Raw genomic sequence first — 18193 nt, forward strand, 5'->3', positions numbered from 1 at the left:
AAGCTCTCGCACAAGAAACAGCAGAGCCAGGCACTTTCCCTTCCTCTCCCCTCCTCAGTGCCGATGTTTACAGCCCACCAATCTCAGGGCAGAGGCCAAGTCGCACCTGTGCGGGCTCATACCTTCTACACGCAACACGCAACACTTCTGTGTGGTCAACCTCACTGTCTGCGCTACCAGAGAGGAATATCACAATCCAGGCATTTGCCCTTGTTCAGATCTCAGCAGAACTGAAAGCTAATCTTTTAAAAACACTCCCCTCCCCATTCGAATCAAAGCTCTCAGTTTGCTGACCCTGCAAAGCTGGCTTCCTCCTGCTAGCTGGCGCCAGGCCTTCCTAGCTCAGCCCCTGTGACTCTTCTCAGCCCGACTGTTCTCCGTTCTTTTCTTACATTTTGCAAGAGGTCTTTTTTTTCCCTAGTTTTCCCACGCTTCTCACTTTCACAGGAAAATACCAATCAGAGAGCAGTGAAATTACACTCCATATAATCTGGGGGTGTTCAGTGTGCAACCCTGCTTGACAGTTTGTGTTGAAACGTTTTATGGCTTCACGGAGAAGAGAGCTCCTAGGTATCTAACCCACGGTAGCATTTCAACTTCATTTGACTCTATTGCCACAGACATACCAAGTTCTACTGAATATTTTAGGAACAGCAATATCATCATTGTAAGCTGGATCCAGATCGCCTGCCAATGCAATTCTGTCCTTACTAATTTAGTGCGGCCCAAGAGCCAAAAGCACTTAAGTTCATGAAATTATCCAAAGTTAGCTACAGCTCAGGATGTCATCGGTTCCTTCAGGCCCACCGAGGGTACTTACCGTGGCATGGTAGTTTCTGTACATGGGCATCTTTAGTATTTTTGTCAAGTAATCTTCCAGTTGCTTCTACAATAAAAAAATATTTTTGGAAACACTTGAACATCATCATGTCTGTACAAAATTTAACAATCACAGTGATGGGATCAGGTCTCACCGAACTGATAGTCACTACACTCTGTCTAAGGCAGGAAGGTAGAACACTCACCATTTTCTTGGGGTGTTATTTCAGCCTCTTCTTGCTATTAATACTTAACTTTCAATATGCTTAGGTCTTTGCCTGTGTTATTCCATCATTGCTGTGACGAAACACCTGGCAAGAAAGGGTTAACTCTGTCCTTTGAGAGGACACTGTTCACTGTGGAACAGAAGGGGTCGGGGCAAGGATGGAAGGCTAGCTGGTCACTCGAGCAGAACCAGAGTGGGGAACGCAGGAGGTCCTTTCTAGTCAGTCCAGTTTCCTAGCCTAGGGCACTCAATGGTAAAAGCCCATGGGCAATCACGGCTATGCCCTAGCCCGTGGGCACTCATAGTTATGCCCTAGCCCGTGGGCATTCACGGTTATGCCCTAGCCCATGGGCACTCACTGTTACGCCCTAGTCCGTGGGCACTCAAGGTTAAGCTCTAGTCCGTGGGCACTCAAGGCTAAGCCCTAGTCCGTGGGCACTCAAGGCTAAACCCTAGCCTGTGGGCACTCATGGTTATGCCCTAGCCTGTGGGCACTCACGGTTAAGGTAGTTCTTCCCCTTAGTAAGCCTAATCTAGAGACCCCTCCCGGCCACGTATAAAGGCTCATCTCCTAGTGACCCTGTCAGGGTGGCAGCGTTAACCCTAAAGCGAACAAGCCTTGAGTTGTGTGGTTTGGGTTTTGGTTTTTGAATTGGTGTGGTTTTTGGTTTTTCAAGACAGGGTTTCTCTGTGTAACAGTCCTGGCTCTCCTGGAACTCACTTTGTAGACCAGGCTAGCCTTGAACTCATGGAGATCCTCCTGCCTCTATCTCCCAGGTGCTGGGTTAAAGGACATCACTGCTGGTAGGCTACAACATGTAGACTAGTTGGTGTTCTCTGTTCCCTGAAGCACACACATTTCAGATTCTAAGACTGAGCTGATTAAAAACAACAGAATTACTAGTATGCTAATACAAACTGTCTCCTGTCTTGGTGGCAGCAGTCACGGAGCAGGGTGGGCAGAGCTGTGCCCTTGACCTGTATCTTCTGTGTTCCATCTCTCTGTTTTCAGATCATAACCACCAGTCTAAGGGGGAAAATGATTTCACGTATATTTAAAACGAGCTATTGGAAATCAAATAAATGGGTGGAAGCATCTGCTTTTTAGGAGTGGATCTCAAAACCTACTGGGATGTGCTGAGTGTCTGTCTCTCCTCAAACCCAGAGAAGTTCCACTAGGAAGATCACTGTCCTGTCATCCATCAAACAGGCAGTCTGTCTCCTCCTTGGCTTGGGAGACCAGGCGATGGCTAAGGTCCAGAGAAAAGTAGCCAGCCATCAATGGGGTAGGGGTAGCTACACCCCTCTCTTTAGGTGCTAGACTCTTTCAACACTGAGAAAGGATTTTCAAGACCAGAACCAGAGAGAGGGCTCAGCTGGTAAAAAGGGTTTCCCACACAAACCTGAAGACCTGGGGTTGATCTTGGGAAGCCATGAAAAGATGGAAGGGGAAACATGACTCCACAGTTGTCTCTGAATCACTGCACACACACACACACACACACACACACACACACAAATAGTAATAAATACAACAGAGAAAGACTCACCCTCCTGCCGAAAAACTGTTCTTCCTGGATTGCGTTTTCTGATGAACGGGGCAGACTGGGCATCTCTCGGGGCTCTTCTTTGACATTCTGTCTTCTGAAAGTATGTCTAGAGGACAGACATAAACAATACAAACAGCTATTTAACTGTTCTTTGACTACCTCATATTATCTTTCATGTCATGACTTATTATTTTCATTCCTGTCAATGTTTAAAAGCAGTCTCATGTAGCCCAGCCTGGTTTCCAGCTCACCATGTAGCCAAGACTAGCCTTGAACTCCTGGTCCTCTTGTCCCCTCCTCCCAAGCACTGGAGACCACAGGCTTGCGCCAATGCATGCAGCTGAGGTGGCTTACTTTTAAAATAGCTCTGCTATTGAAAATGTCTAATCCAAATGGATAGGCAGCCTATGAAAAGAACAGCCATGCACAGGGGGTTAACTATGTTAGCTCTGCCATACTTACCTTTTGGTGGGAATGGGGATTCGAATGAAGGCTTTGTACTTGAGCAGCTCTCTATGAAACTCTTGGAAGTGCTTGAATTTCCTCTTAACTTGCCATGTGAATTCCCCGTGTGTTAATTCAATAGTGTACAGATTGATACTTGGCACCTGCAGTGACAGATGTTTAAAAAAATGGTTGTTATCTTAGATGGGGAAAGTTCTGAAATTTCTCAGCAAGCAACAGCTAATTGCTAAGTGATGTTAAAGCACACATGAGACTATCTCTTAGGAAAGGAAGAGCAGGGGTGGGGAGGAAAAGAGGCCAAAGCACAGGCTGGACACCAGGGTGGTGTCAACTACAGTCCGCATAGCAGATCCAACAGATCAGGCCTCTAAACCAGCCTTTAAAGTGGTTGCCCACCTGCCCTCAAAAGACTGGGAGGATGCAGAGGAATAGGGAAGTTTGGGGGGTGGAGGAAGTCAACGGCCCCTGACCAAAGGTTATGATTCTGTGTGTACTGTGAGCAGAAACTGTGATGTCCTACCCAATCTTGACTAGTACTTAACCAGAAGGACAAAGGTCCCCTACTACTATGAAATCCAAGCAGTACCAGTCAAGCAGTTGCCCAGACCCTCTCCTACTCCAGTCTGTTTCTGAGCACTCTGCTTTGCTCCACAAAGATAACTTACTCTGTCTAAAACCTTTCAGTGCTCAGAGAAACCAGAAAGGATGGAGTCTTAGAGTCTGAGGGTGGAGCTCCAGATATGGAAGGTCACATGTAGGGGACGGAGAAGAGAGCCCAGCGAACTGAAAAGTGGGGTCCAACAGACTTAAGAGTGGGGTCCAGGAGGCTGAAGAGTGGGGGTCAGCAGACTGAAGAGTGGAATCCCCAAAACAGAGACAAAATTTGCAGCAGAATTCTCTCAGCAGCGCTTCTGAATATAGCACCTACAATTCAATGTCCAGACATTTTTTGTTTTGTTTTGTTTTCAGAGATAAGTAGCACTCATATTTTCTTGCTAAAGGAGCCTTAGGAAAAGTAAAATTTCTCTTGACTTACACTTGTCCTTCAGTTAAAATGGATATTGAATGCAATAAAAAATTAAAAAGGAAGGACATGATTGCACCTAGGTATGGTGGAGGAGGTTTATTGTAGATAAAAGGGAGTGAATAGGCAGATGCGGGGCATCTGGAGAGTCCAGAGTGGACATGACCCTGAGCCAGGTCATGTAAGGAGAGGCGGAGTGGACGCCAGGAGAGTAAATGGTAGACATAAAGGGTTGGCTAACCAAAACTGCTGGATTCTATAGGGAAGGGCAGCTGGGAAAAGGATAGCCCAGGCCTGGGCTAGAGAAGTTATGGGTAGGGCTCGGGGTATGCCAATCATAGCCTATAACAAGTAGGGACTGAGAGATACTGGGACAACCTGGTGGCCAGGTCTGCTTTGATATATTAAATGGGCACCTCAGTCATTTGTCTCAAAAGCCCCAGTGAAAAGGAATACTGGAGACAAAGAGACATTTTGCCAGTTAGTTATTAAATTAACAAACTGCCTTGAATGATATTATTTTTATTTGTTTGTTTCTTTTCATGCAGTCACTTATTTCTGTAAGTGTCTGTGTGCCTGTGGGCGTGTCTATATGTCACAGAACTCAAGTGGCGGTCAAATGACAACTTCCAGGAGGCAGGTCTCCACTCCCTCACCTGGCTTCAAGCTCTCAGGCTTGGCAGCAAGCGCCTTTCCCTACTAAACCACCTTGCCTGCCCTTGAATGCTAACCAAGCTAAAGAAACATTGTAGCAGCATAAGGTCTCCTACCTATAATCTCAACCCTGGGGAGGCGGAAGAAGGACGAGCAAGAGATGCCCACCAAGCTCCATGAGAGCCCCATCTCCAAGAAGGAGCACTGTTCATAAAGGGGAGAAGGCAGAGGATAACAAGAGAGTGTATGAGGAGAGGTGCAATCCTGAGCCGTGGAGAGGACTTACAGGTTGAAGGTGTGTTGCATTTGTTTATGCTCTGGAGCATTTAAGGATGCAAATATATTGCAGTATTTTTTTATTGATTTTATTGAGCTCTACATTGTTCTCTGTTCCCCTCCCTGCCTCTCCCCTCCCCTCCAGTCCTCTCCCATGATCCCCATGCTCCCAATTTACTCAGGAGATCTTGTCTTTTTCTATTTCCCATGTAGATTAGATCCATGTAAGTCTCTCCTAGGGTCCTCTTTGTTGTCTAGGTTCTCTGGGATTGTGATTTGTGGGCTGTTTTTCTTTGCTTTATGTCTAAAAACCACGTATGAGTGAGTACATATGATATTTATCTTTCTGGGTCTGGGTTACCTCACTCAATATGCTGTTTTCTAGCTCCATCCATTTGCCTGAAAATGTCAAGATGTCATTATTTTTTTTCTGCTGTGTAGTACTTGTGCACCACATTTTCCTTATCCATTCTTCGATTGAGGGGCATTTAGGTTGTTTCTGGGTTCTAGTTATGACAAACAATGCTGCTATGAACACAGTTAAGCACATGTCCTTGTGGCACAATTGAGCATCCTTTGGATATATACCCAAAAGTGGTATTACTGGGCTTTGAAGAAGATCGTTTCCTAATTTTCTGAGAAATCACCACACTGACAACCAAAGGGCTATACCAGCTTGCACTCCCACCAGCAATGCAGGAGTGTTCCCTTTACTCCACAACCTCTCGAGCATAAGTTGTCAACAGTGTTTTTTATCTTGGCCATTCTTACAGGTATAAGATGAAATCTCAAAGTTGTTTTGATTTGCATTTCTGTGATGACTAAGGACATCGAGCATTTCCTTAAGTGTCTTTGAGCCATTTTAGATTCCTCTATTGAGAGTTCTCTGTTTAGGTCTATACTTCATTTTTTATTGGGTTACATGTTCTTTTGATGACCAATTTCTTGAGTTCTTTGTATATTTTGGAGATCAACCCTCTGTCTGATGTGGGGTTGGTGAAGATCTTTTCCCATTCTGTAGGCCGCCCTTTTGTCTTGTTGACCATGTCATTTGCTTTACAGAAGCTTTTCAGTTTCAGGAGGTCCCATTTATTAATTGTTTCTCTCAGTGTCTGTGCTACTGGGGTTATATTTAGGAAGTGATCTCCTGTTCCAATGAGTTCAAGTGTACTTCCCACTTTCTCTTCTATTAGGTTCAGTGTGGCTGGCTTTATAATGAGGTCTTTGATCCATTTGGACTTGAGTTTTGTGCACGATGATAGATATGGATCTATTTTCAGTATTCTACATGTTGATATCCAGTTATGCCAGCATCACCTGTTAAATACGCTTTCTTTTTCCATTTGATATTTTTTGCTTCTTTGTCAAAAATCAGGTATTCGTAGGTGTGTGGATTAATAATCGGGTCATCAATTCAGTTCCATTGGTTCCTCCTGTCTGTTTTTATGCCAATACCAGGCTGTTTTCAATACTTTAGCTCTGTAATAGAGTTTGAAGTCAGGAATTGTGATGCTTCCAGAAGTTCTTTTAATTTACAGGATTGTTTTGGCTATCCTGGGTTTTTTTTTTTTTTTGCTTTTCCATATGAAGTTGGATACCGTGCTTTCAAGATCTGTGAAGAATTTTGCTTGGATTTTGATGGGCATTGCATTGAATCTATAGATTGCTTTTGGTAAGATTGCATTTTTACTATGTTAATTCTACCAAGAGCATGGGAGCTCTTTCCATTTTCTGGCATCTTCTTCAATTTCTTTCTTCAAAGATTTTAAGTTCTTGTCACATAAGTCTTCCACTTGTTTGGTTAGAGTTACTCTGAGATATTTTATGCTATTTGTGTTACATTCTTTTACATTGCATTTGTTTAACTCTGTGAAGCTGTGATTTTTTTGCCTGTCTAAAACATGTGATGGGTCCAATAAAGAGCTAAATGGCCAATAGCTAGGCAGGAGAGGGAAGTAGCCAATGCTGCCAGGCAGAGAGAATAAATAGAAAGAGAAGAAGAGAAACAAGAAAAGAAAGAGAGAAGGACAGTAAGGGGTCAGACACCCAGCTACACAGTAGTAAAGAAAGATATATAGAAAAGAGAAAAATAAAAGCCCAGAAGCAAAAGTTAAATGGCATAGGTTAGGTTAAGAGAAGCTAGAAACAAGCCTGGCTACGGCTGGGGGCTCATAGTAAGAAGGAGTCTAGGAGTGGTTGTTTGGGAGCTGCGCGTTGGCCCCAAAGAGCAGAGTTAAAAAAGCCAAGGACACAGAAGTTGCAACTAAAGCTCAACCAGTAGCATCACAATTGGGGAGCAGGGAGGGGGGATCCAGAGTCAGGCTGTTTATGGATGCGTGCTTGACAAAACCCCCTGAACTGGGCGAATCCAAAGTGCCCTGACCCTGCTGCTCGACGTGAAGCGCTCCACTTCCAGGACTTGGGCTTTTACGGGACAGCCAGAGAGGTAGGTCTGGACGTTGGGCTCCTTAAATCCTTGCGTGTTGTAAATCGAAGAGAATGGGATGTACTCTGCAAAGGACAGAGGGAACAGGTTATTCCAGTCACAGACAGATACACCATGCACCTTTGTAAGACCTAAGGTGGGGCTGATCAAGTGTCACAGAGCTGCTGCTGCAGGACATGGGACCTGGTCATGTAAGCTGTGGGATTTGGTCACCACAGTGACCAATGTCTTACAGAGACAAAGCCATGAGCAGACAGAATAAAAAAGAAAAAAAAATAGAATCATAGTTAAAATAAGTTTCTGGAAGCCCTCCCTCTGAGGAAGGTGGCTGCTGTTATTTACCACTGTGCCCTGCAACCAACCTTGAGGATGTCTTGTGTGTCCTTACCTTCCTGAGTCTTGGGGTCTCCAGGAGAGGCATCGAAATCCACCTCCTCTCCCTCAAAGTGGAGTTCCCGCGTGTCAAGGTTTTCTATCAGATTGCTCATGTCTGCGGCAATTTTCTGCAGCGCTGAAGTGTTTACCCTGGGCTCGTTTTTCAGTGACATGCTGACTTCTGACAGGCAGGCAGAGGGGCTGAGGAGGAAGAACAGGCATCACTCAGACACATTTGTTTTTTCAGAACTGAAGCTATGCCTCCTTGTTTAATAAATATGTTCAAATTAAAAATAGAAAATCGCCTGGCATGGTGGCCTACACCTGTAATCCCAGCACTCTAGAGATATAGGCAAAAATATCCGTATGAGTTCAAGGCTAGTCCGGGCTAGAGAGTGAGATACAGGCCAACAAAGATTGCATAGTAAGACACAAAATGAGAGGGGGGGGGGAGGGAGGGAGGGAGGGAGGGAGGGAGGGAGGAAGAAAGGAAGGAAGGAAGGAAGGAAGGAAGGAAGGAAGGAAGGAAGGAAGGAAGGAGAGAACAGTGTATGTAAAATGTATAATACATGTAAAATAAGCAGCACTTTCTTAAAGAAAATCGAGAGAATTTTCCACATCCAAATATTCAGATTTGGAAATCATATTTATAGCCTGACGAGAGGGCTAAGTGGGTAAAGGAACTTGCTGGAAAGACAAATGTTGATACCCAGAAGTCTTCTGACACACATGTACCATACACACAACAATTAAAATAAAATTTGTATGACAGTGTAACCGTCTTACATTTTCTCAAGAGCTGACTTCCCACGTGATGTGCACAACCACTTGGAGCCGCGAGGCTCCAGCCACGGTCTTGAAAAGAAACAGACTAATAACACACCCGTTCCTCAAGCTTCCAGAGGGGTTGAGATTCTATTTCTCTCCCCTTTTCATAAAAGCTGGATCTATTTCATCCTGACATTTCATAACATGAGTCAGTGCACATCAGTACCCAGGGGAAAGACTTCATATAGATTGTATTTTCCATTTAAAATGTGGAGGAGTAGGCTCTGAGCACTGCTGTCAGAATTGGATTAAAAAGTCCATATCGTCCAATATAGAAACCACCTCTGATAGAACCGGGCCTAAGCTGAGAGGAGACTCACATGGCCAACTCTTCTACACACGCTTGCTGTCTCACAAGCATTAACTTAACATTCACCGTGGATGAGAAGCAACGAATGTAACTTTAAATACGGGTTCAGTCAATAAAATCACTTGCCATGTACAAAGCTGAGTTCAGCGCTGGACCCCACAGTGGAGGTTAGAACCAGGTCCTGGCGGTCATGCTTTGGCATGTGTGCAGTGGCACACATACACACACTCACATGCACTCATGCACAAGCATGCACATACTCACATGTACACACACGCACACACTGACAGATCAAATACGAAGCTCAGAAAATGTGGAGATGAGTTAAGAAACACTGTAGCTGGACTTAGGTTTGTTTCTAACGAGCTCCTATAGCTTAAAGGAACCCATATATTTATTAAATTATGTTCTACTGTGTGACTTTTTCGTCTATCCCATTTTGTGGTCCTCATCTGGCTAGCTTCTCTGCTCTTCTTCCCCGCATCCTCTCTGTCTGGAGAGTCCTGCCTAGCCATTGGCCACTTAGCTTTCTATTAAACCAATCACAGTGACATATACACACACAGTATAAAAGAATATTCTACAGCAGACACCTGTGTGTGGGTTGGAGAAACAGCTACATAATCCAGCATTCATCCCAGGCCTCCTCCAAGGCCTTGAACTTCCTGAGAGTAGACGTGTCCTGAGGGGAGGACACCTGGCTGGTTTCTGGTGCTGTGGAGAGGTTGGGTGTGCCACACGGGGACTATTTGAACAGCTCTTAAGATAACAAGTCTCCAAAACCATGCTGAAGTCACCACCACTGCATCTGGTAGAGACTTCATTTGGAAATGCAAAGATGGGTAGAGGAGGGAAATTCTGGGTCGCCTTGTGCGTGTGATTATACTTTGAGGTTCCCTGTGAACTGAGGAACCACCCACTCTTACACTGTGTTGACTGTAAGAAGGTTAAATTTAAGTTTATATCTTACTGTAGTCAAATCATTGGGCTATCATTACCTCTATCCCTTCCTTGCAATTCTCTCATCTCCAAAGTATCTTTCTAATTTTTGGAGATGAGTAAACTGCCTTGAAGGGTTGATACTCACACATATCCTTGGGCAAGTCTTTATACATGCTGTCATGGCCGAACAGGAAATGAAATTTTCCTACATTCTAGTGTTCACAGGACAAAGTCATTTCAGTCTTGGGGTCTTGGCTTACAAATTTCACTCTAGGGTCACTTTAATTATATATATAGGAGATGCTGTAAAGTTGTTTAGACTCCACGATAATTTAACCATCTTCCTATCTCCAGCAATTACTACAAGAAGTTTTGCATTTAAATAAGGCAGAGTGTCTTCCAGTCAAAACTGTCTGTTTATTCAGCTCCTACTGGCAAGGTGTTGCCTTGGGTCACAATGAAAATATTTGCTTCCTTTCCCCTAATTCAACAAAGAGTCACTTATTAGAGGCAGACCATGAAGCTTTGCATTATTTAAAAGACAAGGTAACGGGAAGAGGAACTGAGATAAGGAAATCCAAGTCAGAAATTATATCATATTATTGCCATTTGTTAACTTTTAAAGATTTTAGAGATTTTTATTGATTAAATAGACTTATGGTTAACTTTCTCCACTTCCTCAGAATAGCAAAGGGGGGTTATTCCAAATGACCTTCCTTTGGGGCCAAGTTCTAGACTTTAAAAATGTGATTAATACACAGAGACTACTCTAGATGTTGAAGTGAGTAGGGGAAAGGCATTGGCTCATGTTAAAGTAAATACCTTCTTTCAGGCCAAGAGAAAAGAAGCATGCGAGCACATGAAAATTGAAGGAAAAATGAGAAAAGAAGCAGAAAGAGTAAAAGAAAAACCCACAATATTTAATATAAAGTATTTATTGCATGATAAGCACAATTTTGTTATTTAATACTTGAGAGTTACGATTGCTCTATGAAATTTAGATATTTGTCCAAGGATACTCAATTTGTGTCAGAGTCACCTCTTATATTTTTAAGATGTCTTTTTAAATATGTGTGTGTGAGTGTGTGTGTGAGGGTGTGTGTGTGTGAATGTGTGTGTGAGTGTGTGTGTGTATGTGAGTGTGATTATGTGCGTGGGAGTGCTTGCAGAATCCAGAAGAAGGCATCAATGACCCTGGAGCTTGAACAACAGGTGTTTTAAGGTTCCCTACATGGCTGCTAAAAACTGAATTCAGATCTTCTGCAAGAGTAAACATGCTCTGTCTTGGTCAGACACCATGACCAAGGAAAATCTTATAAAAGAAAACATCTAATTGGGACTTGATTTCAGTTTCAGAGATTCAGTCCATTACCATCATGACAGGGAGCATGGTGGCACACAGGCAGACCTGGTGCTGGAGGAGTAGCTGAGAGTCCTACAGATCCAGACCCACAGACAAGAGGAGAAGAGAGACACCGAGCCTAGCATGGGCTTTTGAACCCTCAAAGCCCACCCTCAGTGACACAAATTCCAACAAGAACACACCTCCCAGTCCTTCTCAAATAATGCCACTCACATATATTAGCCTATAGAAGCCACTTTATTCAAACTACCACTTGCTCCTAACCAACCACTGAATGAATGATCTCTTTTAAGGAGGAGTGACTTTTTAAAGTGGAATTGGCTGACTCTAATATGTTATAACCTTGGTTATTGAGGTTCACACTCATTGGTTTTATTTTATGGCTTGAATGACTAGAAATTTAATCTTTTCTGTGACGCCTGTGTTCTATGACAATAAGAGATGTCCTCTAGTTTCAACACCACACCTTGGGGAGGATCATCCAAACCCACAATCACTATAGAGATGGAAACGTGTCAAGACAGCTTCCAGAATTTCCATGAATCATAACAAAGGATCATGAGAAAATTTAGGGGACCCGAAGGGCTTGCATATTTACACATCAGATTGTGAAGATCTTAGCACTAACGGCGGGAAGCAGAAGCATGATTTGAGCATTGCTGCTTTCCTGGACTCCACACAGTTGCATGAGTTTGTATCCCACAATTCTACTGCTGGTGTTCACAATCCGATGGTGAGGCCATGCTTGTTCCTCTATCTGGGGGGAGAGCAGCTGCCATAGTTACAGCCTGAGTTGCCCAGCAGTGCGATAAGCCCGTTAGTGTTTCCATCTGAGATAAGAATCCATTCCCTTATCTCTTTATAAGTCTACACTGTGGGTCTTTGCCGCACCCTGCACAAAGAGGAGGTGCTGTAAGCAGAGAGATAAGAGCAGCTGGGCTACAATTCTGTTTGCGTGCATTCGTTATCTGGGAGGTAAATAAGGTGGCCTCTCTTTCTTTCTTTTCTCTGGTTTTGAATACTAGAATCAAGCAATCATTTAATAATGTCATCATTCAATAAAGGGAGCAGAGAAATAGGGTTTTCTCTTCAAAATTTAAAAAAAAAATATTGTTATTGATTTGCATAGGGTTTATCTGTATGTAGTAGCCCTTGCTGTCCTGGAACTCACTCTGTAGAGGAGGCTGGCCTCAAACTCACAGAGATCCACCTGCCTTTGCCTCCCAAGTGCTGGGATTAAAAGTGTGTGCCTCTACCACTGGCTGGGAAGGTGAAGAGGTATTTTCTTTCTCATATAATAAACACATAAACATTCTCTTAGCTAAGGTAACAATAAGACTGCCAGCCGTGCTTATGGATGGTAAGGTAGACATTAACATGAGTTAACATTTGCAGAATATGTCACATGCCAGGCATTGTACAATTCCATAGCCATTTTGCGAGCCGGGTCCTGCTGGCAGCCATACTCTGAAGAGCAACTTAGGAAAGAGAGGACATGGTCCATGTCCAGGAAGTGAAGGAGCCAACCCTCTAACTCCAAAGTTCAGTTAACAAATCTGTCATCTGCCACTAGAGGTTGGGGAGGGAAGGTCACTCACTCTCACTCGGAATATGATTAAGGCATAGCAAATACATTATATGAAAAATTTAATAGAAAAAAGGCAAATCTAATTTTAAAAAGGAACAATAACAAAAACTCTAGCATTTCATCCTGTGAAATGAATGTTGTGTCTTGGTTCCTGAATCCTTTCTGGGTAATATACAGGGTCCTTCCACATTTTTCCCATGTAATCTACAGGGTCCTTCCATGTTCTCATGTAATCTACAGGGTCCTTCCATGTTCCCATGTAATCTACAGGGTCCTTCCATGTTCCCATGTAATCTACAGAGTCCTTCCATGTTGTTCCCATGTAATCTACAGAGTCCTTCCATGTTTTCCCATGTAATCTACAGGGTCCTTCCATGTTTTTCCCATGTAATCTACAGGGTCCTTCCATGTTTTTCCCATGTAATCTACAGGGTCCTTCCATGTTCCCATGTAATCTGCAGGGTCCTTCCATGTTTTTCCCATGTAATATACAGGGTCCTTCCATGTTTTTCCCATGTAATCTGCAGGGTCCTTCCAAGTTCCCATGTAATCTACAGGGTCCTTCCATGTTTTTCCGTGTTATTTGTGCTTAGCAAGAGGATGGTTTTCAAAGCTTAAAACCAAATCATAATTATGAATGTGAATTTTAATTAAGCCATTGGAAAGAATATTAATTAATAGGATTTGTGGTCTCCCATAATTCATGATGACAGGGCCATCTATATCACAGAACTCCTTATGATTGCACAGAATTTACTTTCATGGACAGACTTGTATTCTCTAAAGCATAAAATTCATAACTGAAAATTCAAAAACTGACCTAAATATCCAGTGATACAATAAAGCTTGAATAAATATTTTTTAGTTTAACTGACTTTTAATAAAGTATTAGTATATTCCATATTCTAAACTATATATTTTGAAAAATAAAAACAAGTTTTAAAAAACTTTTAATGTTTTCTTGGATCTTAGAAATTTTTAAAAGAAGAATATAATGCCCACAAAGATTAGTAGGAACTCTATTAAGTCCTTTCATCCAAAAATTAAATGTCAGGGGCTGGAGAGATGGCCAAATAGTTGCTCTTCCAAATGACCTGAGTTCAATTCCCAGCACCCACTCAGCAGCTCACAACCATCTGTAACTCCAGGTTCCAGAAGATCTGTTACCCTTGTCTACTCCTCAGGCAACTGCAAGCATACGATGTGCAGATATGCATTCAGGAAAAAGGCCCATACACTTAATAAAATCAATTAGAAAAATTTAAACTAGATGCCAGTGGTATAGAGTAGGTCAGATGACCATGACGATTCTGTCCTCACTGTCAGTGGCTGACCAACCATCAGCTCCAGAATGTCCATGGCCCCTCAGTGAACAGCATTACCACTCCTCTGAGGGGCCCGTGGCAGGAGATGTGCATCCAGACTGAAGGTGACCCTGGCCGCCAGTGTATGGTTGTAGTAGTCTTCAAGGCTGACATGCTAGGCAGTGTCCAGCCTTGTACCTCCACTTAGCTGCACCAAGCAACATGCCATCTGTCCGCTGTCCTTCCTGTGGGTCAAGTCCTCTGACTTCTGGATTGTACCACAGAAATTGTAGAGAAGCCAGTAAGCCTTTCACTGACAACCCAACTGTGGACAGAATTGGCCAGCAAGACACCGCCCCCCTCATCCTCCCTGGCCTGGGTGCTTGCTCTCCCTTCTAATCCTGCAATTCTTCCTTGGTCCTGAAATGGAACTGTCCCCTTGTTCTCCATTACAGTGGCTCCTGTGTGCTTCGTAGCAGTGCTGATATATCACCTGTTACCTTGACAAGGTCTAGAATCGCCTAAGACAGGAGCCTGAGGGCAGGCCTGTGAGGGAGTTTCTCCAAAGGATTAACTGAGCTGGGAAGACAACCCCTCAGGGTGAGTGATGCCATCACAGGGGCTGGGGACCTGGACTGAACAGGAGAAGAGAGCAAGCTGAACCTCCGCATCTTCTCTCTCTGCTCCCTGACTCCAGACACAATGTGACTTATCATCTGAAGTACCTAGCTCCAGGTCTTCATTCTCATGATGAACAATGTCCCCAAACTGTGAACCAAATAAAGCCTTCGTTCTTTAAGTTGCTTCTGCCACGTGTTTGTCACGGCAGTGAGAAAAGTGATTAACATGGAAGGCCAGTCCTCTTGTGACTGTGGTGGCACCTATGAGTCTAAAGCCCCACAATGCACCTCTGTTCTCACACAGCATATATTTTCCTGGGCCTGTGAGTGCCCTATGATGCACGCAGTAAGACGCCCTGTCCACTTAAGCGACATTTTGAGTGTGTGCACACCTGTCCCCTCCAGGAGATGAGGTTTCTCTTGGGGAAGGATGGGGCAATGCCACGACCACTCAGATCTCACAGAACACATGCTCAGCAATTATTTGTTTTTAAATTACTTAAGCAATCTGTCCACAGGGAATCTGCTATCTACAGGCAATCCAATACAGACCTCAGAAAGATGCCTTCCTAGTAACCTGCAGAGGCTATCATATGCAATGACCTTCAGGTGGGAAAGGGCCCCAAGAAGGCAGCATGAATGGTATGGATCATTGGCAACCAACAGAGAATTGCTATGGGAACTTAGTGCACCAGGCCTTTGCCGAGGGCTCCTGCTGTACCACCTACAGTAGCTTAGCAACAGCTTCACAAACCAGTCTGACTGTGACTCTCACAATACCAATAAGCAGACAAGGAGACAGGAGGTTGGGACGCCAGCTATCAGCAGAGCACTGGCTGACCTGAAAGTCACAGGCCTGTCTCATCTGTCCTGCACCTGCAACCCTGCCAAGAAAAGCAGATGATGTGAAATGAAATCATGCATTCCTCCCTGGCGCAGAGCCTATGAGGACAGTTTGCTGTTCTGGCTGGCTCTAAGTATGATTTTTAGGCCCCGTCTGGCTTCTCTCAGAATGCCACATCAAAGCTGATGTTGCCATTCCAGAGCAATCTTCCGTTACTTCTCCCCAGACGTCGTGGGAAAGACTTTATAGCAAATGTCTAACAATGGTATGATTTCCTCCCAAGGTGGCAAGATCAGAGAAGAGGTTGGTAAGCAACCTGAGCTCAGATCCTTTGAGCCCAGGAGCCAGAGATACACTCTTTCTCTTGTGTAGCTAAAGGCACAAACAAGCCCACAGTGACTTGAAGGTGTTTACATGGCTCCTTTTCTGTTGTCTTCCTCTGAGATTTTATTTATATCTTATGTCACAGTCTTTGCTTGACTATATACCTATACAACACAAGTACATAGTGCTCACAGAGGCCAGAAGGGGGCATCAGATCCCTTGTGCCTGAAGTTATAGACAATTGTGAACCACCATGAAGGTGCTGGGAATTGAACATGGGTCCTCTGAAAGAGCAGACAGGGCTCTTAACTAATGAGCTACCTCTCCATATTCATGCTTAATTTTCCATTAGCAAATCTCAACTGGTATTGTATGTCATTTGCATACTTATGATAATGATCCCTAACAACCACTGTCAATATTGACCTCAAGTAACCAGGGCAGCTTTAAGACACAGAAGCAGCAAATAGTTCCCATAGATGCCATTGATTCCTGAAGGGACTACCCTAGAGACAGAAAAAAAAAATGCTTCTTGATTCACACCAAAACATCCCTAAATCCTTGGACCTACTTGGATATCCTTCCGAACAACCCAGGTGCATATCCCCTGGAAAGAAATTTCCAACACATCTAATTTGGTGCATCCTAGAGCTGAGTATTGCTCCCCTTGCAGGAGCCAGCTGATTCTAGTTTGTCTCAGTTCTATTGACTTTGTTTCCAGAGGCACATCCAACTCTTATGGGAAAGTGATATCCACATTCATTGAATTCCTACTCTGGGCCAACCATTGCAACATAAGCTACAAATGCATTCTTTATATATCTGAGAATGAAAAATTATGTTCAAGCTTCGGAACATCGCCCCTTTCTATTCTAAATTGTCTTAGTCACCGATCAATCACCGTGATAAAACATCACGACCAAGGCAACTTAAAAAAAAAAAAGTGTTTCCTTTGGCGCTCATGGCTCCAGAAGGTCAGAATCCATGACTGTCATGGTGGAGAGCATGCAGCAGGCAGGTAGGCATGACTCTGGAGCAGTAGCTGTGAGCTCACATCTGGAGATACAAACATGAGACATTAGCAAGGACTAGCTGGGTAGGACATGGCCTTTTGAAACCTCAACGCCTCAAACAAAGACCTTGCCTCCCAGTCCTTCCCAAACAGTTTCACCAACTGGGGACCAAGTATTCAAACATATGAGCCTGTGATGATCATTGTCATTCAAATTATCACATAAATAAATGTTCAACTTTTTATAGCCAAGAGCCTGTGATGATCACTGTCATTCAAATTACCACATAAATAAATGTTCAACTTTGTATAGCCAAGAACTGAATATTCACACACTGTGTTTCAAGAAAGGGTGCTAACCACACATGAATTTATAAAAATCTTTACCCTTGTGGAAAAAACTATACTAAGCAAGGTGGCGGAAACATCAAGAAGATAACCTTAGTCCACCAGTGATTTAGTGGACAAAATAGATGCATTCCCTCAACACACAAACGTCATTCACCTGTATTGAGATGACATAAAGGAATTATTTCCTTTCAGCCGTTCGGAAAATCCACTGAAACTATTTTCACGAATCAGGGAGTGACTTGTTGATAAGCCCGAATGAGGAAGGGTTCGGTGAGATGTGGTGACGGTGGCCGAAGCAGTCAAAGCTGCACCTGACGCCTGCGTGTGATTTGCTGTCACTCGGCCCATCCCTGGCAGAGTCTGATCGATATCATGAAGACAGCTATGCGGATCTGACGTCCTATGCTGCCCACGCATGCACTGTTCCCATGTGTGAGCAAGAGAAACGGCTCTGGAGAACTTCAATACCAGCTGAGCTCTGGCAGAGCCCAGAGACTCCCAAACTCGGCTCTGCTGGACTGAGCACACTGAGAAAATTCATTTCCTTACTCCTTACAAACCTAAATTGTTGAGAAAAAGCAAATAAGAAACATATACATATACATAGGATAAAGGTGGGAATGTATACACATACATAGGATAAAGGTGGGGATACACATATACATAGGATAAAGGTGGGGATGCATATATACATAGGATAAAGGTGGGGAAGGACCTTTGGTTGGTTAGCGCTGAGATTGTTTTTTAAGGTAGGGTCTCACACCTAACTCAGTGACAGGGTTTTCTGTAGCATGCAGTACCAGCTTGTCCTCAAAATCCAGTCCTTACTGCTGGTTCCTGTGCTTAAGCGGCATCGCATAGCTCTTAGAAGA

The 18193-nt window shown here is 43.7% G+C and overlaps 1 protein-coding gene across 5 annotated transcripts in view; it reads right to left on the reverse strand.

Moving 5' to 3' along the window:
- Nucleotides 1-18193, reverse strand: part of Pld1 (phospholipase D1) — a 208851-nt gene that overhangs the window by 122291 nt on the left and 68367 nt on the right. For all 5 annotated transcript variants that reach the window (XM_057756858.1, XM_057756859.1, XM_057756860.1 and 2 more), the window contains 5 exons: nt 7849-8036; nt 7398-7525; nt 3058-3203; nt 2596-2701; nt 821-886 (listed from right to left, as the gene is read on the reverse strand). In XM_057756858.1, coding sequence (XP_057612841.1) covers nt 821-886; nt 2596-2701; nt 3058-3203; nt 7398-7525; nt 7849-8008 — 606 coding nt within the window. In that variant the 5' untranslated portion in view covers nt 8009-8036. The remainder of the gene's footprint in view (nt 1-820; nt 887-2595; nt 2702-3057; nt 3204-7397; nt 7526-7848; nt 8037-18193) is intronic.

Source organism: Chionomys nivalis, chromosome 24 (assembly GCF_950005125.1).
Source record: "Chionomys nivalis chromosome 24, mChiNiv1.1, whole genome shotgun sequence".
NCBI lineage: Eukaryota > Metazoa > Chordata > Mammalia > Rodentia > Cricetidae > Chionomys > Chionomys nivalis.